The 20575-nt window shown below is 43.7% G+C and overlaps 1 protein-coding gene across 1 annotated transcript in view; it reads left to right on the top strand.

The window, feature by feature from the left end:
* Positions 1–1357: 1357 nt before the first annotated feature.
* IGFBP4 (insulin like growth factor binding protein 4) overlaps positions 1358–20575 on the top strand; it is a 48654-nt gene continuing 29436 nt past the window's right edge. Inside the window, exon 1 of the mRNA XM_066587712.1 lies at positions 1358–1840. Within this exon, the coding sequence (XP_066443809.1) occupies positions 1495–1840 (346 nt within the window). The 5' untranslated portion in view covers positions 1358–1494. The remainder of the gene's footprint in view (positions 1841–20575) is intronic.

Genomic DNA, 20575 nt, shown 5'->3' with positions numbered 1-20575 from the left:
AAGAAATGCAAAATATTTAACAGCACCCCCCCTCCAACTATAATATTTCATAGTTTTCTTAGATGGGGAAGACAGACCTTATAGACTCCCTAAGGCCCAAGTACGACATAATCTTCTGCAGCCATTATAATCATGTCACTAGTACTTTTTTCCTTGGACTTCCTTTTTAATCTATTTCTCTATTGCCATTTACCTTCTCTACACCCGCAATTTCCATATAGATCCAGTGCTCATAAAGTTTCGAACCCGTTCCCCATATCAGATGATGTATATGTAAAATAGGTCTCCAGACCTACAAGTTCTTTCACTACCATGAGAATAAGCCACCGAGAGTCGCCGGACTGCGGTTTTCCTGACATCGTCGGCTTGGGATTAAGTGGTCTCTGCCATCAGCCTACAGAGCCTGGGTCTTCATGGAGTAGCCAGATATAGTACCCATGGAGACACTTGCCGTGTTTAGTACGGGACAGTTTGGCCAGAAACACATGCTTGTTCCACATGTTTCTTTGCCGGAAAACTATGTTTATTTGAACTAAACAGGAAAGCTTCGAATTTATAGTCTGTTGATCTCTTTGGTAGCTTCAAGAGATGGTATTTGTCGGGTAGAGTAACTGGCGGTAACCGTTAGGAATTTTAGCAAGACCCTGGTTGCTTTCACGGCAGTCTTGGTACGCCGCTTATATGGCAGCTCTGCAGCATGAGAGGCTCACAATCTCTCCGGCGCAACAAGGTAGGACGCACTACTAATAAAAACCCCGCTGCTGAGTCAGAGATCTAGCAACCTACTGTGCCACTCCAACATGGTGCCTTCTCCTTTCTACCACCACTTACCTTCAGCATCTCTCCCCTATTAAAGGAACAGTCACAAAACTTACATATAATCAATAAAACATATTAAAACCATATATCATGACTATTCTAGTGACTATTCCATTCCTATGCATCTCTGCAGCCTTCGATTTTAGTCTACTGGATATGTCTACATGTGCAAAGCTAATGAGGACCTACTTATACAGCCTGCAGGCTTTCGTTGCGGCTGCTAAATGAAGGGGGCTAAGAAGTTTTTGCTTTCCATTTTTTTGGACCAAACACAATAAAACCTGGGAGAAGAACGTTCGGGGGTGCAAGGTGAATACTTGTAGGTGCTGTCTATAGTGCATTACATGTCATCTGCTAGTTTTCTTTCACCTCTATCTCCTTCTCTTCTAAGTACTCCTACATCTCTTGCTGTCCCTCTCTCAATCCCAGTCCTCGCACTCTCCCCCTTTCTCCTAGCAGTGGGACTCGAGATAGGAGTGGCTTACAGCCAGTATAAAGTCCACATCTATCTGCTCGGTGCAGTAAAACCTCAGTCCCCTTCATTCTTGCTATGGAGAGCAGCACAGCTAAGACTACATCATTTCATGTTTCTGGGTGCTAACTCTTAACCAGCTCTGCCCCAACTATACCCCCACATTCGCCTTTTAACCTTACTTGCTAGTCACACACAACACAATGCCTGGGCACTGCCACCTTGCCTTAATTCTGATCTCCTTGGCATCTCTTGGAGTGGCTGATGAAGTCATACAGTGCCCCCCTTGCTCACAGGAGAAGCTTATTCGTTGTCTGGACCCTGATGGGTGCGTGGAGCTGGTGAGAGAACCTGGGTGTGGTTGTTGTGCCACCTGCGCCCTGCAAAAAGGGATGCCATGTGGGGTCTACACTGCCCGATGTGGCTCAGGGCTTCGCTGTTACCCAACAAAAGGTACTGAAAAACCCCTGCATACCCTTATGCATGGACAGGGGGTCTGCACTGAAATCGGGGAGATAGAAGCCATACAGGGAACTTTCCCAACAGCAGGTGAGAACAAAATAACAACCACAAGGCAACAGTAACTTCATGCAACCTTGTACTTCTCTTGTGTCTTAAGGAACTTGCAATTGTCTTTCCCACTTCAAAGGCAGGAAATGCCTCCAGGATATAACTATACCACTGAATCAAATTCTTAACTCTTTTAGCACCAGATTTTAGCTTGTATGGTGATATTTTATAGCAATGTACAGTTACCCATTTAGGATGTGATGGAGGGGAATGGATGGGAATATGGGGGGGTCTCTCATACCTTGCAGAGTTAATTATGGAGGGGGGTCCCTTGTACCTTGCAGGGTTAATTATGGAGGGGGGTCCCTTGTACCTTGCAAGGTTAATTATGGAGGGGGGTCCCTTGTACCTTGCAAGGTTAATTATGGAGGGGGGTCCCTTGTACCTTGCAAGGTTAATTATGGAGGGGGGTCCTTTTTATCTTGCAGGGTTAATTATGGAGGGGGGTCCCTTGTACCTTGCAGGGCTAATTATGGAGGGGGGTCCCTTGTACCTTGCAGGGTTAATTATGGAGAGGGGTCCCTTGTACCTTGCAGGGTTAATTATGGAGGGGGTTCCCTTGTACCTTGCAGGGTTAATTATGGAGAGGGGTCCCTTGTACCTTGCAGGGTTAATTATGGAGAGGGGTCCCTTGTACCTTGCAGGGTTAATTATGGAAAAGTTGAGTGTGTTTTATAAGATCCTGATCCCAGCCCCACATCTGTATATAGTGTTATAGGATTAAATGACAAGTCGTGTATGGAGGCAGGATGGAGGACCGGGCAATGGACTTGTTGGTCCACCAAGGATTTCTTTTCTCTAAGACAATCACCTATGAAATTATGTCGACATTTACTGTCAAATGGAAATTCTTGGTAGGTGGAATTAAAGAGACAGGTTCAGTTTTAGTTTTTCTTACAAGATTGGATCAGCAGTTCTGTATCCTCCATATCATGTGAGATCTGCATGGTTTCGGTTATCTTGCATGCTGCAGTAGAGTCTACAGCATCTGATCCCTACAAGGGCATTGATGCTGCCCCATCTCCACTTCCGTAGCGAAGCCACTATCATATGTTATGTGGACCATGAACGTTTTTCTTCTACTATAGAGGCAATAGATGCAGAGGGTTTTTACTTTGCCTCTTTATACATCGAATTGCTTATATTATGTACTTTGGGTATTTTTTGTGTTTGTCGGTTGATTGACTTTCCGGTGGGACATTCCAGTCATTATGTAGTCACTAATGGATGTGGACTGTGCCTGATTATTATATTGCATGCATCTTATGATTCGTGTGTCTTCACTTTTTGTTTTGTGCATTCCTGTATTTGTCTTTTGCTGTGACTTTACAATCCGCAGTGCCGGCTTTTCGCCAATCATCTTGTACGGTCGTGTTCATACAGCGTTTTGTTTTTTTTGCCACAGATTTAACGTGGGATTCGCTTGTGATCTGTGTAGACTCCATGTCCAGGGCTTCGGCACACAAGATATGCGTGGATACGCTCGTGAGAGGATGACGTGACTGCGCTCTGTATGGAGCGCTGTCACGTCTTCTCATGAACGCATCCACGCTATTTACTGTACTTTTTTGTGCTGTGGGCCCGTTCGTATCGGACGCACACACGCCAGGTTTTGAACCGGCGCAGTAGCCTAATTAGCCCCTTGTGTTATTAATTAACATAGCGAATTAACGTGAAGCTAAGCGCATGATTTTGTGTGGACGGGGTGCGCAAATTATTTTCCGTGATTATTTTACGTGGCGCACGAGAGAAATGCGTGTGCAAAACAAGGGAATGAGAATGAACTATTGAAATCAATGGGTTCTATTCTCTGAGCATTGCGTGCGCATACTTTACAGGCATAAACATGCGCACAAATACGTCCGCGTGAAGCCGCACTTAGCTGCATCTTTACGTGTGTTTTTCAGAAATAATCCGAGCATGTGAGAGGTCTCATACACTATGTGTGTTTTCCCATTAAGGGCTCCTTCACCCGGGCAATTTTTTGCGCGTTTTCGCTTTCGCAAACCGCTGACATAATAACCCATTGATTTCAATGGTTCCTTCACGTTCAACAATTTTGCGCCTGAATTTTTGTTGCGACATGCTCTATTTTTGTGCGCCCAAGCCACCATAGAAGTCAATGGAGGAGGGCACAAATGCTCAATATGCTTCGTAATTCCATGGGAAAAAGAACGCATCTGGACCTCATTAGGCTAAATCATGGAAGGGGGTGCAAAAAGTCCAGTACAGTGCGGGCTCCTTCATACGGTCGTGTGAACTCTGTATAACAGCTACATACACCTAAGAGCCTTCTACATCACATGAAAGGCATTGTCAAATGCTCATTCCCAAACATTGCCCAGTGTAAGAGCTCCTTCACATGACTCTATGCGTTTATACGTTCGCCCATACATACGCATGACTGACAATTAATGCCTAATTAGGGTGAACTGTGTGGTACGCAGGGTAAGTCCCTCCCCCTCCCTTTTTTTCCAGCTGCCATAGAAGTCTATGGGAGCTTCCTGCGTAACACAGGTCTTGACTTATATTTGTCTGTAATTAAAGAGGACCGAGAAAGATCGATTATGTGCTATTTCTTCTGCACGGAAAAACATGTTTGTTTAAATGCCTCGTGTGGTGCAACGTGATAAGGCAGCAGAAATAACAGTCCTAAGCTCTCGTTCACGACCTGAAGGTTGCAGGTTCTATCCCCGCTAGGTTCAGGTAGCCGGCTCAAGGTTAACTCATCCTTCCGAGGTCAGTAAAATGAGTACCCAGCATGGTGGGCGGTAATAAATAAATTACCTGAAAGCGCTGTGGAATAAGTTGGCGCTATACGAATAACTAGTATGAAGCCATTGAAATCCAAAGCTTTGTAGGGTTGTGTTTTATGTGCGACTTTTAGATGTCTGGAAATACCTGCGTAAATACGGTTATCAGAATAAGCCCTAAAAGCGCCCAGTGATCTAATAACACATGCTCATTTTTTTTATTCGTCACATGCAGGAACAAAAATGAGATGAGCGAGCGTACTCGGTTCGGGTGTTTTTGCACTCAAGCACCGCTTTTTCCGAGTAACTGACTACTCAGATTCGGGGGGCGCCGGGGGTGAGCAGGGGGTTGCAGAGGGGAGTGGGGGGGGGGGGGGAGGGGAGAGATAGCTCACCACTGCTACCCCCCGCTTCACCACACCGCCCCCCGCCCCAGCGCCCCCCGAATCCTTTCGTCTGAGTAGTCAGTTACTCGGAAAAAGTGGTGCTCGAGTGCAAAAACGCCCAAACCGAGTACGTTCGCTCATCTCTATTGGCTGCGCATCCCCTTGTGTAAACAAGCCTCCAACAACAGTTTGAAGAAATGCTTGCCCAACCAGTAATTGTGGCATGTAAAATGTAAAGCCAACAGGCACTGATCAGTTTGCTATAGGTTGCGAGTTCAATCCCCACATGGTTCAGGTAGCCGGCTCAAGGTTGACTCAGCATTCCATCCTTCCAAAGCCGGTAAAATGAGTACCCAGCTTGGTGGGGGGTAATAAATAAATTACTCGAAAACGCTGCAAAATAAGTTGACGCTATACAAATAGCAAGATTTATTTATATTGTTGATTGTTTCTCATCCCGTCAGTATTCTGCCTGTGTGTGAAAGGACTCTAGCAAATTGTTTATCTCTCGTTCTTCATTTTGCAAGCGGCAACTATCATTTGTACATGCAATTAGGTGATCATTCTTGCGCACGGGTTGTTGAAGATGTGCTGGTAACCATCATTTTTGCCGTCTCGTAAAGTGGGCGCATTCATACTGGCCTGTGATAGGAATGTGATCGTTCGCTCCATCATTGACCCATTAGTTAATGTAAACATGCTCCATGATACAGGTGAGACAGTAGGGCTGCCCTCCGACAGTCTACTATATGTCTTTGGTACAAATGCATAGCTAGGGGATGGTTGGGGGGCATATGTGCAAGATGATGGATGTGGTGGGCGCTAACAAGCCACTCTCCATTGGCCAGGGAATTTGGTTACAGGGTTAGGGCAGCAAACTGAAGATAAAGGAAAGCCTACATATCTGCTCTGCTGTAGGTCTCCTGTAATGCTAGATATAGAAATCTTTAATACATTCCATAGGCTGCAGAGGGTTGATGCTGGGACATGAGAAGCTGCCATTGATTATGCTTGTCCTAAGCCATGAGTGTTGAACACAGATGCAAACTTTGCCTCTACTTCTGATAGTTGCAGCCATGTGGCACTGTGTACCTCTAACCAATGGCTACAACGTAAAACAGATGAAATGCCAACGTGTGCCTAGCTCTGCTGCTAGCCTGCCCACCATATACCTCCAGCTCAGGCGTCCTGTGAATACTTGTAAGTATCTCTTTGTTTAATCCATACAGTTAATGTCCATATTTGGCGGTTTGCATTGTTAGGAGGTGCACCGGGGTTAACACAGAGCTGGATTTTTTTTTAAGTCTTACTTTCCGAAACTTGGGTATAAGGCGCAACCTGGGAACATAGAAGATTACACAACGGTGTATTCGCTTAACTTCTCCGTTTATAACCAGCATATGCACGCGTTTCGAGGCTCCCAAGCCCCTTCCTCAGTATCTGCTGGGGGCATACGTCAATGGCAAAGATTAGTCCTCTGAAGTTAAGCCTGCAGAAGAGTTTAAGCGCTGGTCAGCCTTGAAACGTGTATATATGCTGGTTATACAATACGCAGAGAAGTGTGTAATCTTATATGTTCCCAGGTTAAGCCTTATACCCAACTTTTTAACTTTTTAGCATTTGTTGTCCACACGTCCAACCTTACGCTTATGACGGTCATTTGGGGTTGGCTGCACCTACTATACAGAACAATTCTCTGCTTTTAAGAGTTAAACCTACACACCCCTACGAAGGATACAGCCCACGTGGCCTCTTTTCCTTGTTTCGGGTTGCTCCGCTTCCTTTTCTGTACTGTCAACTCTTCCTGAAACTTGGCTGTTGTCAAAGGTATTCAGATCCTCCACGTAGCTTCTTACAGGCCAGGACTGCACTGCAGACATCATCTATTTCTTTGGGGAGAATTAGCTTGATGTGAGATGTGTCACTTCCCCTATTAGTGCATTGCCAAGGCCTTGGTTAATTCCCATTTAAGTATGTTCTAGTTATTGCTGCTGATCGTGAAAATTATCAAAAATGATTGGGCGAAATGTCCTTTGGCATCTCGCCTGTACAGCAGCGCCTCCAGCCACCCGGTGTACACGGAACTGCAATCAAGTGATTGGGGCTGCATTATAGCTCCCTGACAGTGGAGTAAAGGTGGGTTTGGTCAGGGTTAGCGTGGAGCTAAACGAATCGGTAGAATCCTGTTTCTAGTTGAACTTTTCAAAAAAGTTTGGTTTGGCATGAACCCGAATAGAGCTTTTCGCAAAGTTTATCTCAGTGTTAAACAGGGCTTTTATGGCTCTTAGACAGTGTTATACTCCCTTCTGAGGGGCTTTGATGAATTTCCAGTTCAGTTCGAACTGAACCAAACTATTTGCAAAAGTTTGGCGAACCATCCGAACTGAATTTTTCAAAAAGTTCACTCATCACTAGTCAGGATCAAACGAAGCATGGTTTGGTGTTAACACAGAGCCTAGAATGTCATAGTTGCGGAATTAGACTTTTATACAGACACTAAGGCTAACTTCACATGGGCGAGCGTGATATGGGGTCGTGAATTCCATCATATCGCGCTCGCCATTCATGTGAAATCCTCAAGGATGCAAGGTGTTTTCATGTGAAAACAGCCTCGCATCACTTTGGGGATGCAGGGATCCTCCGCCACGGCTGACAGCAGAGGGTCACAAGGTTTCTCCTATTGTTTGAGATATCGCATCACGGACACTTTGCACGTGGTGTGGTGCTGCCAATGGCCCCATTGAAAACAATGGGTGCTGTGATGCCAGACTGCGCAGGAAGATAGAACATGCTGCAATTTGTTTCCTGCATCGCCTCGCAGTGCCATGCAGGAAAACATCGTTCATATGCATGACCCCATTCAAAAGAACAGGGTTCATATTTGTGCGTCTCACAACGTGATGTGCCGCCGGCCTTAGGCTTATTCAGACAACCGTATGTACAATTGCACATGCTACAGCACAATGCATTCGCACAGTGAGCGGGATCGTACTGTACTTTTTGTGCACACATTTTTCCAGATGTGTTTCATGTTTTCCAAAATTGCGCAGCGTATTGTGCATTTACATACGTATTTGCAGACCTCCAACATACTTCCATGGGGACCTCTGAGGCGCAATATGCAAAAAGGTAGAGCAGGCCCTATTTTTTTGCATGCGCATGAATTTGCGTACATAAAATCTGCGAACATTAAACACAGAGAATCAAACCCTTTCTCATGAGTGCATTTTGAGACCTGAACCTCAGAGTTTTTTTGAAGATTCTCATGTGGATTTGCATGCAGATTTAGCCCAGTTCAATGGGTAAAACCCCTATGCAGCCACCAGACGCCGTTGCCTCGCACTCCGGCGTGGAAACCGCACCAAGAATTCTCAATTATTTTTTCAAAATCCGAGTGTGGAACTATCTGCTCTACAGGCAGCCGGGGCATAGCTATAGGGGGTGCAGGGGTAGCAGTCATTACGGAGCCCTGGAGCCAAAGGCCCCTCCATTCCATAAGAAGACACCAGTTTTATAAACAGCACATGGTAGGTAAGGGGCCCTGCTACAGATTTTGAGTTGGGGCCCAAGAGCTTCTAGTTACGCCTCCATAGTATTTAATTAAATGCAAAACACATCACACAAAAATCGCAAAACACAAACTTGCGATTTTTGTGCGATGCGTTTTTAACATTAGAAAGTCTTACTGACATTCGTGTTAAAAAAAAACAGCCTTAGGGCTCTTTCACACGAGTGTAGCGATTTTCGGCAAGTTGTGTCACGGCCACAACGCTACTGAAAATCACGTGAATGGGCGCACAAATCTGCCATTTTTGTGCCCGTTCAGAAAGCACAGGTCTGGCACATTTACGCCGAGCCTGGATTGCTATCAGGTGGGGGGAGACAATTTAGCTCTGCTCAACTGCCGCCCCCTTTCCGCTCCCTCGCCATCTCTCAGTAAGGGGAGGGGGCGGGACGGGGTGGGAGCTAGTGTGCTAAGCTTCCACCCCCTTTCTGCCCCTTGTCGGCTACTAGCAATGGGAAGGGGCGAGTTGGGGTGGGAGTTTACCAACTAGCTTCCGCCCCATCCCACCCCCTCCTATTGCAAACAGCTGGCAAGGGGAGGAGAGGAGGAGGGAAGGGAGTTTAGTAGACACGCTGCTAAACTCCATCCCTTCTGCCTTCTCTTGCAGCTCCCTTAGGCTCCTATAGGAGTCTATGGAAACCACCGCCGTATTCTGGTCAGAAGATAGTTCCTGAACTATCTTTCCTGGCCGATGTAAAATTTCCCGGCCGAAATGCGCACAGTATGGGCTATCTTGGCCGTCCGGGCGTTTTTACACCACGGGAATACACCCACCTGAACTGATGCATCAGATGGGCAGCGTATATCGGCCGGGCCTGAAAGTACAACCAATATACGCTCATGTGAATGAAGCTTCAGACTGTCAGCCAACACCGTTGAATCCTGCATTGTAGCACCTGTTTAACACTCGAGAGTCTCCTCAAACAGTAATTACTTGAAGACCTCCTTCGTATTTCACAGCAGCACCTTCAGGTTTAGTGTAATCCCTGGGATTATTATCCGTGCGCACGGAATACTTGAGCCGGAGTCTGTGGGACTCTCAGTATCTTTTCGCTGTTTGTACCTTATTTGTACTTTGGAATTCAATATTTGTTGAAGACTTTCAATGCACAACAGTAAAAGTCAGTAAACAGATCATCACAAGGTTTGCAGTGCACGGCGCTCAGCTGGACGGGGAGGATGTGCTCCATATGTGGCCCATATATAAACAACATTTCTATTTTTTTCCTCTGTATTTACATCGGTTTCCCTCTAGGCCAAAAATGATCCTGACATGGTTGTTAACTGATACTACTGACACTACCACCAATGGAGAAGTCATGGCGTTGCCAAATACTCTGAGGCGGATTTACTAATCCTGTCTAATAGACAGTGTAAACTTGGAGCGGGCAGTCTAAAAATGCACACGTAACAGGAGATGGGATTTCCAGCACCAAATAAAAGCTGACTATTTTTTTTAGACATAGTTAAAAAAAACCCCATAAAATACTCAATTTTTAACTGCATTAAATCTGCAATCCGACAATATTTATATATTAATTACTGTTCATAAATTTTCACTTTATTCACAGTAATTATTCCATGTGTGCGAATGAAAGGAAGCATTGCTGAAACATTGTTACCACGTCATTTCCTTCTTATACACCAGCGCTCAATCCGTTATTGTTATACTAGATTAAGGCTTATACTCTGTTTCCCTGAAAATAAGACATACCCTGAAAATAAGCCCTATCCGGATTTTTCAGAATTTTCAGGGAGGCTTGAAATATAAGTTCTACCCTGAAAATAAGCCTTAGCTGTATTACTTACCTAGCAGGATCAGTCAGGGTCCTACTGCTGCTGTCCAGAGCTCTACCATGCACCCTGCTGTCCTTGTTTGCCCACAGAAGATCACTTTCTGGTTATGGGATTCATAAATCCCACCTCCAGGAATTGATGGCTCTCATTGGTTCTTGAACGCTGTTCAGCCAATCAATGCAGCACTCGATGAACCAATGCGATGGCTGTGATTGGTTCATCGAGTGCTGCTTTAATTGACTGAGCAGCGATCGAAGAACCAATCACAGCCAACACGTTGTGGAGGTGGGATTTATGAATTGGCCAATCAGTGCCGTAGCTTAGCACATATGAGCTCCCGAGAGCAGCGGGAGGGACCTGGACTGAGCCTGCTAGATAAGTGTAATAAGACATGCCCCGAAAATAAGACCTAGTGTCTCTTTTTGGGGCAAAAATTAATATAAGATAAAGTTTTGGGGAAATCATGGTAGTAGCTGAAACGTGTCTGTAATTGTATCGCTGTTTTTATGTTTTGTTTTTTACTATGTGTAAATAAAATAACCTGCTTTCATTCGGTGCTGGAGTTCCCATCTCCTGTTACATGTGGATCTTTTCCTGAATACCGGCTCAGTGTCTTCTCCAAGCACCTTCATGTGGACATTCAACACTTTCACCAGCGATGTGAGCTTATGGTGAGCCGTTATACATTTTTCTTTATTGCATTTAATCAGTCTTAACAATGCACCAAATATATCACAGTGACTCATGATGGATGACACATTGATTGAATGCATCTTTTACCCACCTATGTCTAACTTTATACACCTACTAGTTGGTATTAAGTCCAAGCCGGACACCAAACACCTTGTCTGGATCGGACATAATAGTTGTCCTAAAGGACGAATGTACACACAATTTGTAAACCCGTAGAACAAAAACTCTAATAATGGAACTAAACAATGGAGAAAGCGAAATCTCACCCAATTTTACTAATAAGGAAAACGTTGCCTAAAAGTGGGGCAATCGCCCTGACAAGGGTGGCCCCACATCCGAAACTTGGGGGATACATAGAATGTCCATAGAGAGTAACAAGGGGGTGACAATTGACAGATGTATATAATAATAGTCACAATAGTACTAGTAAATAAATATAACATCAGGGACTTATCTGACAAAAGATGGCACCAGGAGGACGGACCAGATCAGAACTTCACCCTGACAAGGAATAACTGGTGCCCTCTGAGAGGAGGGGCCGGAATAAATGTACAACATAAAAGGTTGATTGGCTAGCTGGAGGAGACACCTCCCTGCCAACCAATAAAAACACACACCAGCCGATGATCTTTACATGTCAGCGCCTGGTGCTGAATCACAGGCCCATGCATCGACACCGCAATCACATGGCTGGCACTGTGAAGTCAACCTGTACTCACTTCCTAGTTGCAGCCGGTGTGCCACAACCATTGGTCACTTGGTAACAACTGATGTGAGCAGATTTTTGGTTTTGCATAGGTGTTACTTTTAATACTCTTTCAACCAGTAGCCCAACAAATTGAGTTGTCTATCTGTACTGCACAAAGGGACCTTTCACACCAGTGGAATATTTCCACAAGACACACTGAAAGACATGGAATATTCTACACTAAAATCCACATGCAGACATGTGGGTATTGCAGTGGAATTCTGCAACTGCAGATTAAGCTGCTTCTTTCAGTGTGTCTTGTCGAAATATTCCACTCATGTGAAAGGTCCCTTGATCTGAAAGGTCAGTGATCTTCAACTTGTGAATTTACAGTCGTTATGAGACTACAACTCCTAGCATGCCCCAGGAGCCACAGATTGTTGGGGTTTTCTGTGAGTTGTTTTACAAAAGCTGAGGAGTGAGACGTTGGAGACCATCGCCCTATGGACAACATTATGGTGTTGGACAAAGAGAAGGAACATGTCAAGTAAAACTCCAGTGCCTAAGGAGGTGGTGTATGACACAGAGCTTCTCTCTCTGGTGTTTGGTGGAACCTTGAAGGGTAGGGATTAGAGATGAGTGAATATACTCGTTTCGAGTAATTACTCGATCAAGCACCGCGATTTTCGAGTACTTCCGTACTCGGGTGAAAAGATTCGGGGGGCGCCGGGGGGCGGGGGGAGGCGTGGCGGAGCAGGGGGTAGCAGCGGGGAACAGGGGGGAGCCCTCTCTCTCCCTCTCCCCCCCGCTCCCCGCTGCAACCCCCCACTCACCCACGGCGCCCCCCGAATCTTTTCGCCCGAGTACGAATGATTGTTCGGAGAAGCAAATGTGAGCGCTACCATGAGTCCTGTGTCATGCCAACAGTAAGGCATCCTGAGACCATTCATGTTACTTTTCATCCAAGGCAGTGGGCCCACTCACACTTTTGCCTAAGAACACCACCATGAATAAAGAATGGGAACTAAATATCCTCCTAGAGCCGCTCCTTCCAACCATCAAGAAGCAATTTGGTAATGAAGAATCCTTTCTCCAGCATGATGGAGCACCATGTACCAAGGCAAAAGTGATAACTTCGTGTCTCTGTGAACAAAACATTCAATTTTTGGGTCCATGGCCAGGAAGCTCCCCAGATGTCAATCCCATTGAAAACCTGTGGTCAATCCCCAAAAGGCGGATGGACAAACAAAAAAAGACATTGTGATAAACTCCGAGCACTGATAAGGAAAGAATAGGTTACTATTAGAGATGAGCTAGCACACTCGCTAAGGCAAATTACTCAAGCGAGTATTGCCATTTTCGAGTACATGCCCGCTTGTGCCAAAAGATTCAATACTCACTCGAGTAATTTGCCTTAGCGAGTACGCTCGCTCATCTCTAGTTGCCATCAGTCAGGATTTGTCCCAGTATCTGATATCCAGCATGTCGGGGCAAATTGCAGAAGTCTTGGGGATAAAAAAAGGGTCAACGATGTAACTGTTGAGTCTTTGTTTAAACTTGATGTATTTGTTACTAAAAGTTTAAAACCGTATGACATGCTTGTAATTGTACTTCAGTATACCATAGAAACACCTGACTGAAGGATCTAAAGACAGAAGCAGCAAATTTGTGAAAACCAAAATTTGTGTTAGTCTCAAAACTTTTGGCCCCGACTGTAGGAACTACATAGGATAGCGTTGCAGGTAAACATTCTTAGCCCAAGGAGACAAATTTTGCTCTGCCACATCTAGACTGCGTGAGACTGCAGAACTATTGAGCCGCTATGATGCTTACTGAAAGTATAACTACACTTTTTCAAAACTTTTGTCATGTCATAGTGACAATGTCAGAAGTTTTGATCGATGATAGCCTGGGTGCTGAGATCCCCACCCCATGCTTATATGAACAGGCAGAAGCATTCATCTGAGCTCTCTACCCAGGGGCGTAACTATATGGGTTGCAGGAGTAGCAGTTGCTACAGGGCTCTGTAGATTTAAGGGGCCCAAAGGCCCCTTCATCACATAAGAGAACACCAGTATTTTCAATAGCACATATTAGTTAGGGGCCCTGTTACAGATTTTGCATTGGTGCCCTAGAGGTTCTAGTTACGCTTCTGACTCCACCCATTCAGCTGTTTTCATCACTGTCTGGAATGGTGTATGTGCTCCATAGAAAGTCTATGGAGTCTCTACAATGCTCGCAATAATGGGCACAGCACTTGGCACCAAGCACTTCTGCCTGTTCGTTCTAGCAATCAGTGGGAATCTTAGCACCAGGACTCCCATCGATCAAAACTTCTGACATGTCACTGTGACATGGTAAAAGTTTTGAAAAAGTTTACTTAGACTTTAACATTTTAGTACTGAGTGAGATTGTTACCACATAAGTTGATGTAATAATTAGGAACTAAGCGTACCCAGGCATTACAGACAGTATCTTGTCAGGGCGCATTGTACTGAGTATAACCAGAGCTGGAAAAATATCAGTGGGGTTCACAAGGTACAAGTCAGCAGAGAAAAATCTCCTAATGTGCTCCGTGTTATTCACAGTGTGCTAATGTTTTATGTGACTGCTGGAAGTTGCTGCTCGTTCCAGAGTCCTGGCTATGAAAGATGCTAAAGACTGTTTATTTACTTTATCTAAAACCACGTGCTTCCAAGATATTCATGTCTAATCTAATTTGCTATGTTTAAATAGATACAGTTTCAGGATTAAGTATGTGAACTCTTGAATTTAATAACCTATAGATTCCCCCTTCGCAGCAATCACCTCCAAATATGTAGCTGCAAATATGAATTACACATTAAGGAGGAATTTTGGACCCTTCCTCCCCGTAAATGTCTTTTAGTTCATCGATATTTCAGTGTTGCCTTGTGTACACAGCCCTCTTCAGCATCTCCATAGGGTTAAGGTCATGAGTCTTCTTTTTCAGCGTTCTGTAGTTGATTTACTTGTGTGCTTTGGGTTATTGTGCCATCCAATGTCTCTTCAGCATGAGGTCATGGACGCTGCCCTTACTTTCTCCTGTAAAATGTTTTGATCCACGTTAGAATTCATTGTTCGCTCAAATGACTACAAGGTGTCAAGGACCTGAGGCGGCAAAGAGGCTCCAAACCATGACGCTCCCTCCACTAGGCTTCATAGTTGGGATGAGCTTTTAGTGTTGGTGTGCAGCGTTCTTTTACCTAATCCAATCAGCGCTGTGAATTTGTGCTAAAAACTTCCACTTTTGTCTCTTTTCTCAATAGAACATTTTCACAGAAGCAATTTAAATCATCCAGGTAGACATGAGCAAACTTGAGATGGGCTGCAGTGTTTTGTTTCTGGAGGGCAGCAGCTTCCGTCATGGTGTCCTTCCATGAACACTATTCATGTTCAGTGTTTTTCTGATCGTGGACACATGAACAGAGGTTTTTGCAGATTGTAGAGTCTTTTGTAGGTCTTTTGCTGTTACCTTTGGGTTCTCTCTCCTCTTATTTCAGAATTGCCTGATGTGCTTGGAGGAATTTTAACATGATGCACACTCTTAGGAATAGAAGAACAGTCCTGAATTTTCTACATTTGTGGATTATTTTGTTTAACCATGGATTGGTATGCAGCCAGGTCTTTAGAAATGCTTTTATAGTATTTTGCATCCCCATGCATTTCTATACTACGTCTTCTGAAAGTTGTTAGCATCAAGGCACAGTTCACATTAACCAATCTTTCTTGAGAATAACAGATTCATCAATAACCTGGCTTTGTGTGACTTTATTTAATGGGCAAAGCACCTGTGAAACTTACACATCTGATCTCTTTAAAGGGGTTGTCCCAGTTATATAAAGTGGCTTTTAATGAGTCCTCTGTGCTATAAAATAACAACCAGCTGATACTCACCTCTTCTCTGATCCCCGATCGTCCCTTGCCACTGGCTCCAGTCTTCACTCTGTTGTTGTTTACAGGCTGCAGTCAGCCTGTGACATCCTGTAAACCTGTCTGCTGCAGCTAATGACAGCACTGGGCAATGATCGCTGAGCGCTGCCATTGGCTGCGGCAGCATGTTTGCAGACGAGCTTGGGCTGCCTGCAGCCTGTAAAGCGGTGTCAGCAGGGAGAGCGGAGCCAGTGGTGGGGATGAATAGAGAACAAGGAAGAGGTGAGTATCAGCTGATTATTTTATAGTGGGGTGTAGTGGTGGGGGGGACTCATTATAAGCCACTTTTTATAACTTGAGCAGCCCATTTAACTGAGACATATTTTGCCAATCAGTTCTTGGAGGAATCATTAAAACAGAGGTTCACTTACTTTTTCTCCCTGTGCTGTGGATGATTATTCAGTAAGCTAAATAAATGAATGGTCCAACTGTCTGTGTGTTATTAGTTATGAGGGGGTGCTGATAAGTCTTTGACTACAGTCCCCTCGGATATCAATGCACTTCTGACTGTGATTTTGCAACTTCTTAAACCCATCCAGATAGAATCCCTTTGGTTGGGCATCAGAAATGGAGGCAACTTTGGTTCCCTTTAGGTATTTCTTCAATTTAGGAGCGTGGGTGATAATCTGAGGGTGCTGGATCAGGACCTCAAAGCCTCGGTCTACCAGTTTGCTCTGGGTGATTACAGTGCAAAAACGTGACATTTTAGTTCTACTTTCTATGCCTTTTTGACATCAATGCATTCTTCAATTTATCCAAAAGTATTGTAATACAAACTTGTGATAGTAGACCTCTTTGGAAGGTAGTCCACCTTCTATCTTTATCCCAGAAGATGAATGCCATTATCTTAGATGATGACTTCTGCGCTCTGAACGTCTTTGGATGCAGGAAATCACAATGTCTCTATTCTTTTGACCAGTTTTTTTTAGTAGAATCACACATAAAAACCCACATCTCATCCATCATTTCCTTTCAAGACAGGAAAGTATCAGCATCCTGCTGAAAATGCTGCAGAATTTCCTGGGAGGCTGGCACAAGGGCACGATTTGCTGACAAACGTTTTGGGACCTGCTTTGGCAGATACCTTCATGTCCAGATGATCATGAATTATGGACCCAAGTGTTTCTCTAAAAATGTTCAGAGCCTCGGCTATCATCTTTGCAGAGATTTGCCGTTCTTCCAGAATCATGTCATGGATGATGTCTATGGTTTCTGGAATGGTTGCCACTGGAGGCCTCCTGGAATAGTCTTCATCATTGGTGATGAAGTGGCTGATTTTAAATTTGGCAACCCGATGTTTCACTGCAGAGTACAAAGGGCGCTTGTCACTTAATGTTTACACCGGGTCACTGTGAATGTCTTTGGCCGACATCCCCCACAGAAACAGGAATGTCATTACTGGTCTGCTCTGAATCTGCTGCAGACTCCCCCATGTTGTCTTCAAACCTGTAGAATAAAAGAATCGTACATAAAATCTTGCCAAAAGTTGTTCACACAGTGTAGGAAAGATTGAGCTTTCAAATTATGTAACTTTCACTGATGGGAAAACAAATGAAGATTGCAAAATCACAAAGCCGAGGTCCTTATCAGCACCCCCTCCAAAACTGTATCTATTGATAACAATTATACCACATTTTATTACTAATTAATGCAGAAATCCAGGTAATTACAAAGGGTTAACTTATTTATTTATATCTCATATCTATCTATCTATCTATCTATCTCATATCTATCTATCTCATATCTATCCATCTATCTATCCATCTCCTATCTATCGATCTATCGATCTGTCTATCTCATATCTATCTACCTATCTATCTGTCTATCTCATATCTATCTATCCATCTATCTATCTATCCATCCATCCATCTATCTATCTCCTATCTATCTATCTCCTATCTATCTATCTACCTATCTATCTATCTCCTATCTATCTATCTATATCTATCTATCTATCTATCTGTCTATCTCATATCTATCTATCTATCTATCTCATATCTATCTATCTATCTATCGATCTATCCATCTCATATCTATCTATCGATCTATCTCATATCTTTCTATCTATCTCATATCTATCTATCTATCTATCTATCTATCTATCTATCTATCTATCTATCTATCTATCTATCCATCCATCTATCTCATATCTTTCTATCTATCTCATATCTATCTATATATCTATCTATCCATCTATCTATCTTTCTATCTATCTCATATCTATCTATCTATCTATCTATCTATCTATCTATCTATCTATCTATCTATCTATCTATCTATCTATCTATCTATCTATCTATCTATCTATCTATCTATCCACCCATCCATCCATCCATCTAATAGATAATGCAAAGTTTGCTGTTCAGAGTTCAGAAGTTGCAAAGTTTAATCATTGAGAAATTTGAGTTGAGTCACATTATTTTTGGAAGTGTCACTTTCCATGAAATGTTCACGTGTATTTGAAGAACTTCAAAATTCATGGAACTGGGAAAAATTACTGGGATTATGTGTAATATTTGCTAGAGAGCAGAGGGTGCTGCCACTAACTTCCTCAACTTCCAAAATCAACAGGTAAATATCTGCTAGGCCAGGGAATGCAGTTGCACTTTAACCAAACGTCTGACTTTAACCTAAGCTTTAAACTCACTCATCATTAGCATTAGGCCATGATCCATAGGACAAGTGTCTCCATCTAAAATCCTCAGCTTCACACACAGTCCAGGTCACTGGTGTCACTATTTTCTGATATCTCAGCTGTTTCAGCTTATTTTTTTATTTTGTTCTGCATCAGATCCCATGAAGATATGAATAATGTGATATTGGATGTGTTCTGGAAAGTCAAGGTATTAAGGCATCCTTAGATGGGGCTACTGTCGGGCACATTAGCACCCAACAGCTGTTCCACCGACTATCGCTCGGCTCCTGTGTGCAGCGGTAGTTGTTCTGTGAATGGAGGCGCAGCGGGCTGGAGATCTCTTCCGGCCACCGGCCACCATTCACTGCAAACAGACCAGCATTCAAAGATGAACAACTGCTTGTTTACACGAGCCGACATTCACTTGTTTTCTAACTCCAACAAGTGTGCGATTTCTCACTCACCTTTTTCTTGTTTGCTAACAAAGCCGTCCCTCAAGAGTCCTGAACCGATTCTCCTCACCCTGTGGTAAAGGGTGTGGGACCTCCGAAGGCCCCATATATCAGCTGCAAAAACTCCCTCTAACTTCTTTAGAGGGAGTTTTTAGCTTTTACAGTTTTACGCTATGTTTGGCTGTTTTGGTCATCTACAGCTTTGACCTTTCCACACTGCTATATTAAACATTCCGACGGGTGGGCGCACTCTCCAGGTGGAGCCCTCATTAGTGGATCTTGTGGTCTGACATCAAGTTTGGAAGCCTTAATGGAAGTCTGTTTCTGCACTCTCGGTAGTACAGTGTATCCTGAGTTATCAGCATATTTGCATCTACTTTGAGTGAAATAAGAAGACCTTCCCGTTTGGTGCTGTTGTTTGTGTAACCATTATTTTGAATGTTGAACGGCGAGACTATTTATTTTTTTGTTTTTTTCTGGTGGACATTTGTGGACTTTGTGTCGCAGTTGGTTTTGCCAGCTCCCTTTCTGCTTTGTGAGTTTGGTTATTCCTTTTAAGTTGATTATGCTCCCTACTAGCTGACCTCCAATGTGTTGTAAGTGCCTCCGGGCTATCATTTCCCCCCCTCCTAAGACGCAACCTGTGCAGTGCCATATTACAGCATCCACATGTGCTGCACACATGATTTCTGACCCAAGCTTTCCTACGCGCACAGCGACATCACCTTAGATGACAAGACACAAAGATTCAGCAATGCACATATAAATGACATTATGATGCCTGCAATAAAGCATGGCCCTTGCTATGTGTAACTAATGTGACATTGGCCAGCAGCTTGTAGGGGTGCACCAGGTAGATGAAAACTGGAGGCAATTCTTCCCCTACGTCTACTCTGCCAAATGATCATCTTCCTTCATGCCACAGTGCCTTGTGAAGCTACATGAATAATACTCCTCCTAGCTCCGTCTCCTCCCCTCTGATGTTCCAAGGTGCCGCTATAAGCCCATTGGGGCCCCTGTAACATGCTTACTTAGTTCTGCTACTGTATTTCTGTTATGAGCTTGGTTCTGGGGTTATATTTTCGTTATGAGCTTGGTTCTGGTGTTGTATTTATGTACTGGACTTGGAACTTGAGCTGTATTTGTCTTATGAGCTCAGTTTTGGTGTTGTATTTATGTTATGAATTTGGTTCTTGTGTTTTATTTAAGTTATGCCCTTGCTTCTGGGGATATATTCATGTTATGGGCTTGGTTCTGATGCTGTATTTATGTTATCAGCTTGGTTCTGGTGTTGTATTTATGTATTGAGCTGAATTCTGGAGCTGTACATATGCGCTGAGCTTGCTTCTGGTACTGTATTTATGCTATGAGCTTGGTTCTGGTACAGTATTTGGTCACTGAGCTGTTCTTGTGTGGGATTTCTGCTATATTGCTGCTTTCTGGACAACTGGAATAGAGGTAGACTGTCTATCAGTGCAATACATATCATTTTCGTTTTATAGCCAGAGGGGGCAGCACTGAAAAAATGTGTACAGGGTGTCATCTCTGCTAAGACTGGCACTGCAATAAAGTAAATGTTATTTATCACATACATTACTGTACACAAAGCAGTATCATATAACATGACAAAGTGCAAAATAACTTGGGATTAATTACCTGCTAACTTCACTGGCAGTTCTAGTTCAAGGGTATGCTACATAGGAAGGGATGATTGAGTGCTCTGATAATCCTCATATCTTAAATATATGGTCCGTATTAGTTTGTCTGATGAAATTTGATTATATCTACCCTGAA

This window comes from Eleutherodactylus coqui, chromosome 13 (genome assembly GCF_035609145.1).
Source record: "Eleutherodactylus coqui strain aEleCoq1 chromosome 13, aEleCoq1.hap1, whole genome shotgun sequence".
Classification (NCBI taxonomy): domain Eukaryota; kingdom Metazoa; phylum Chordata; class Amphibia; order Anura; family Eleutherodactylidae; genus Eleutherodactylus; species Eleutherodactylus coqui.
Note: the sequence above shows the minus strand (reverse complement) of the source record. Positions and strands in the feature narration are given on the sequence as shown.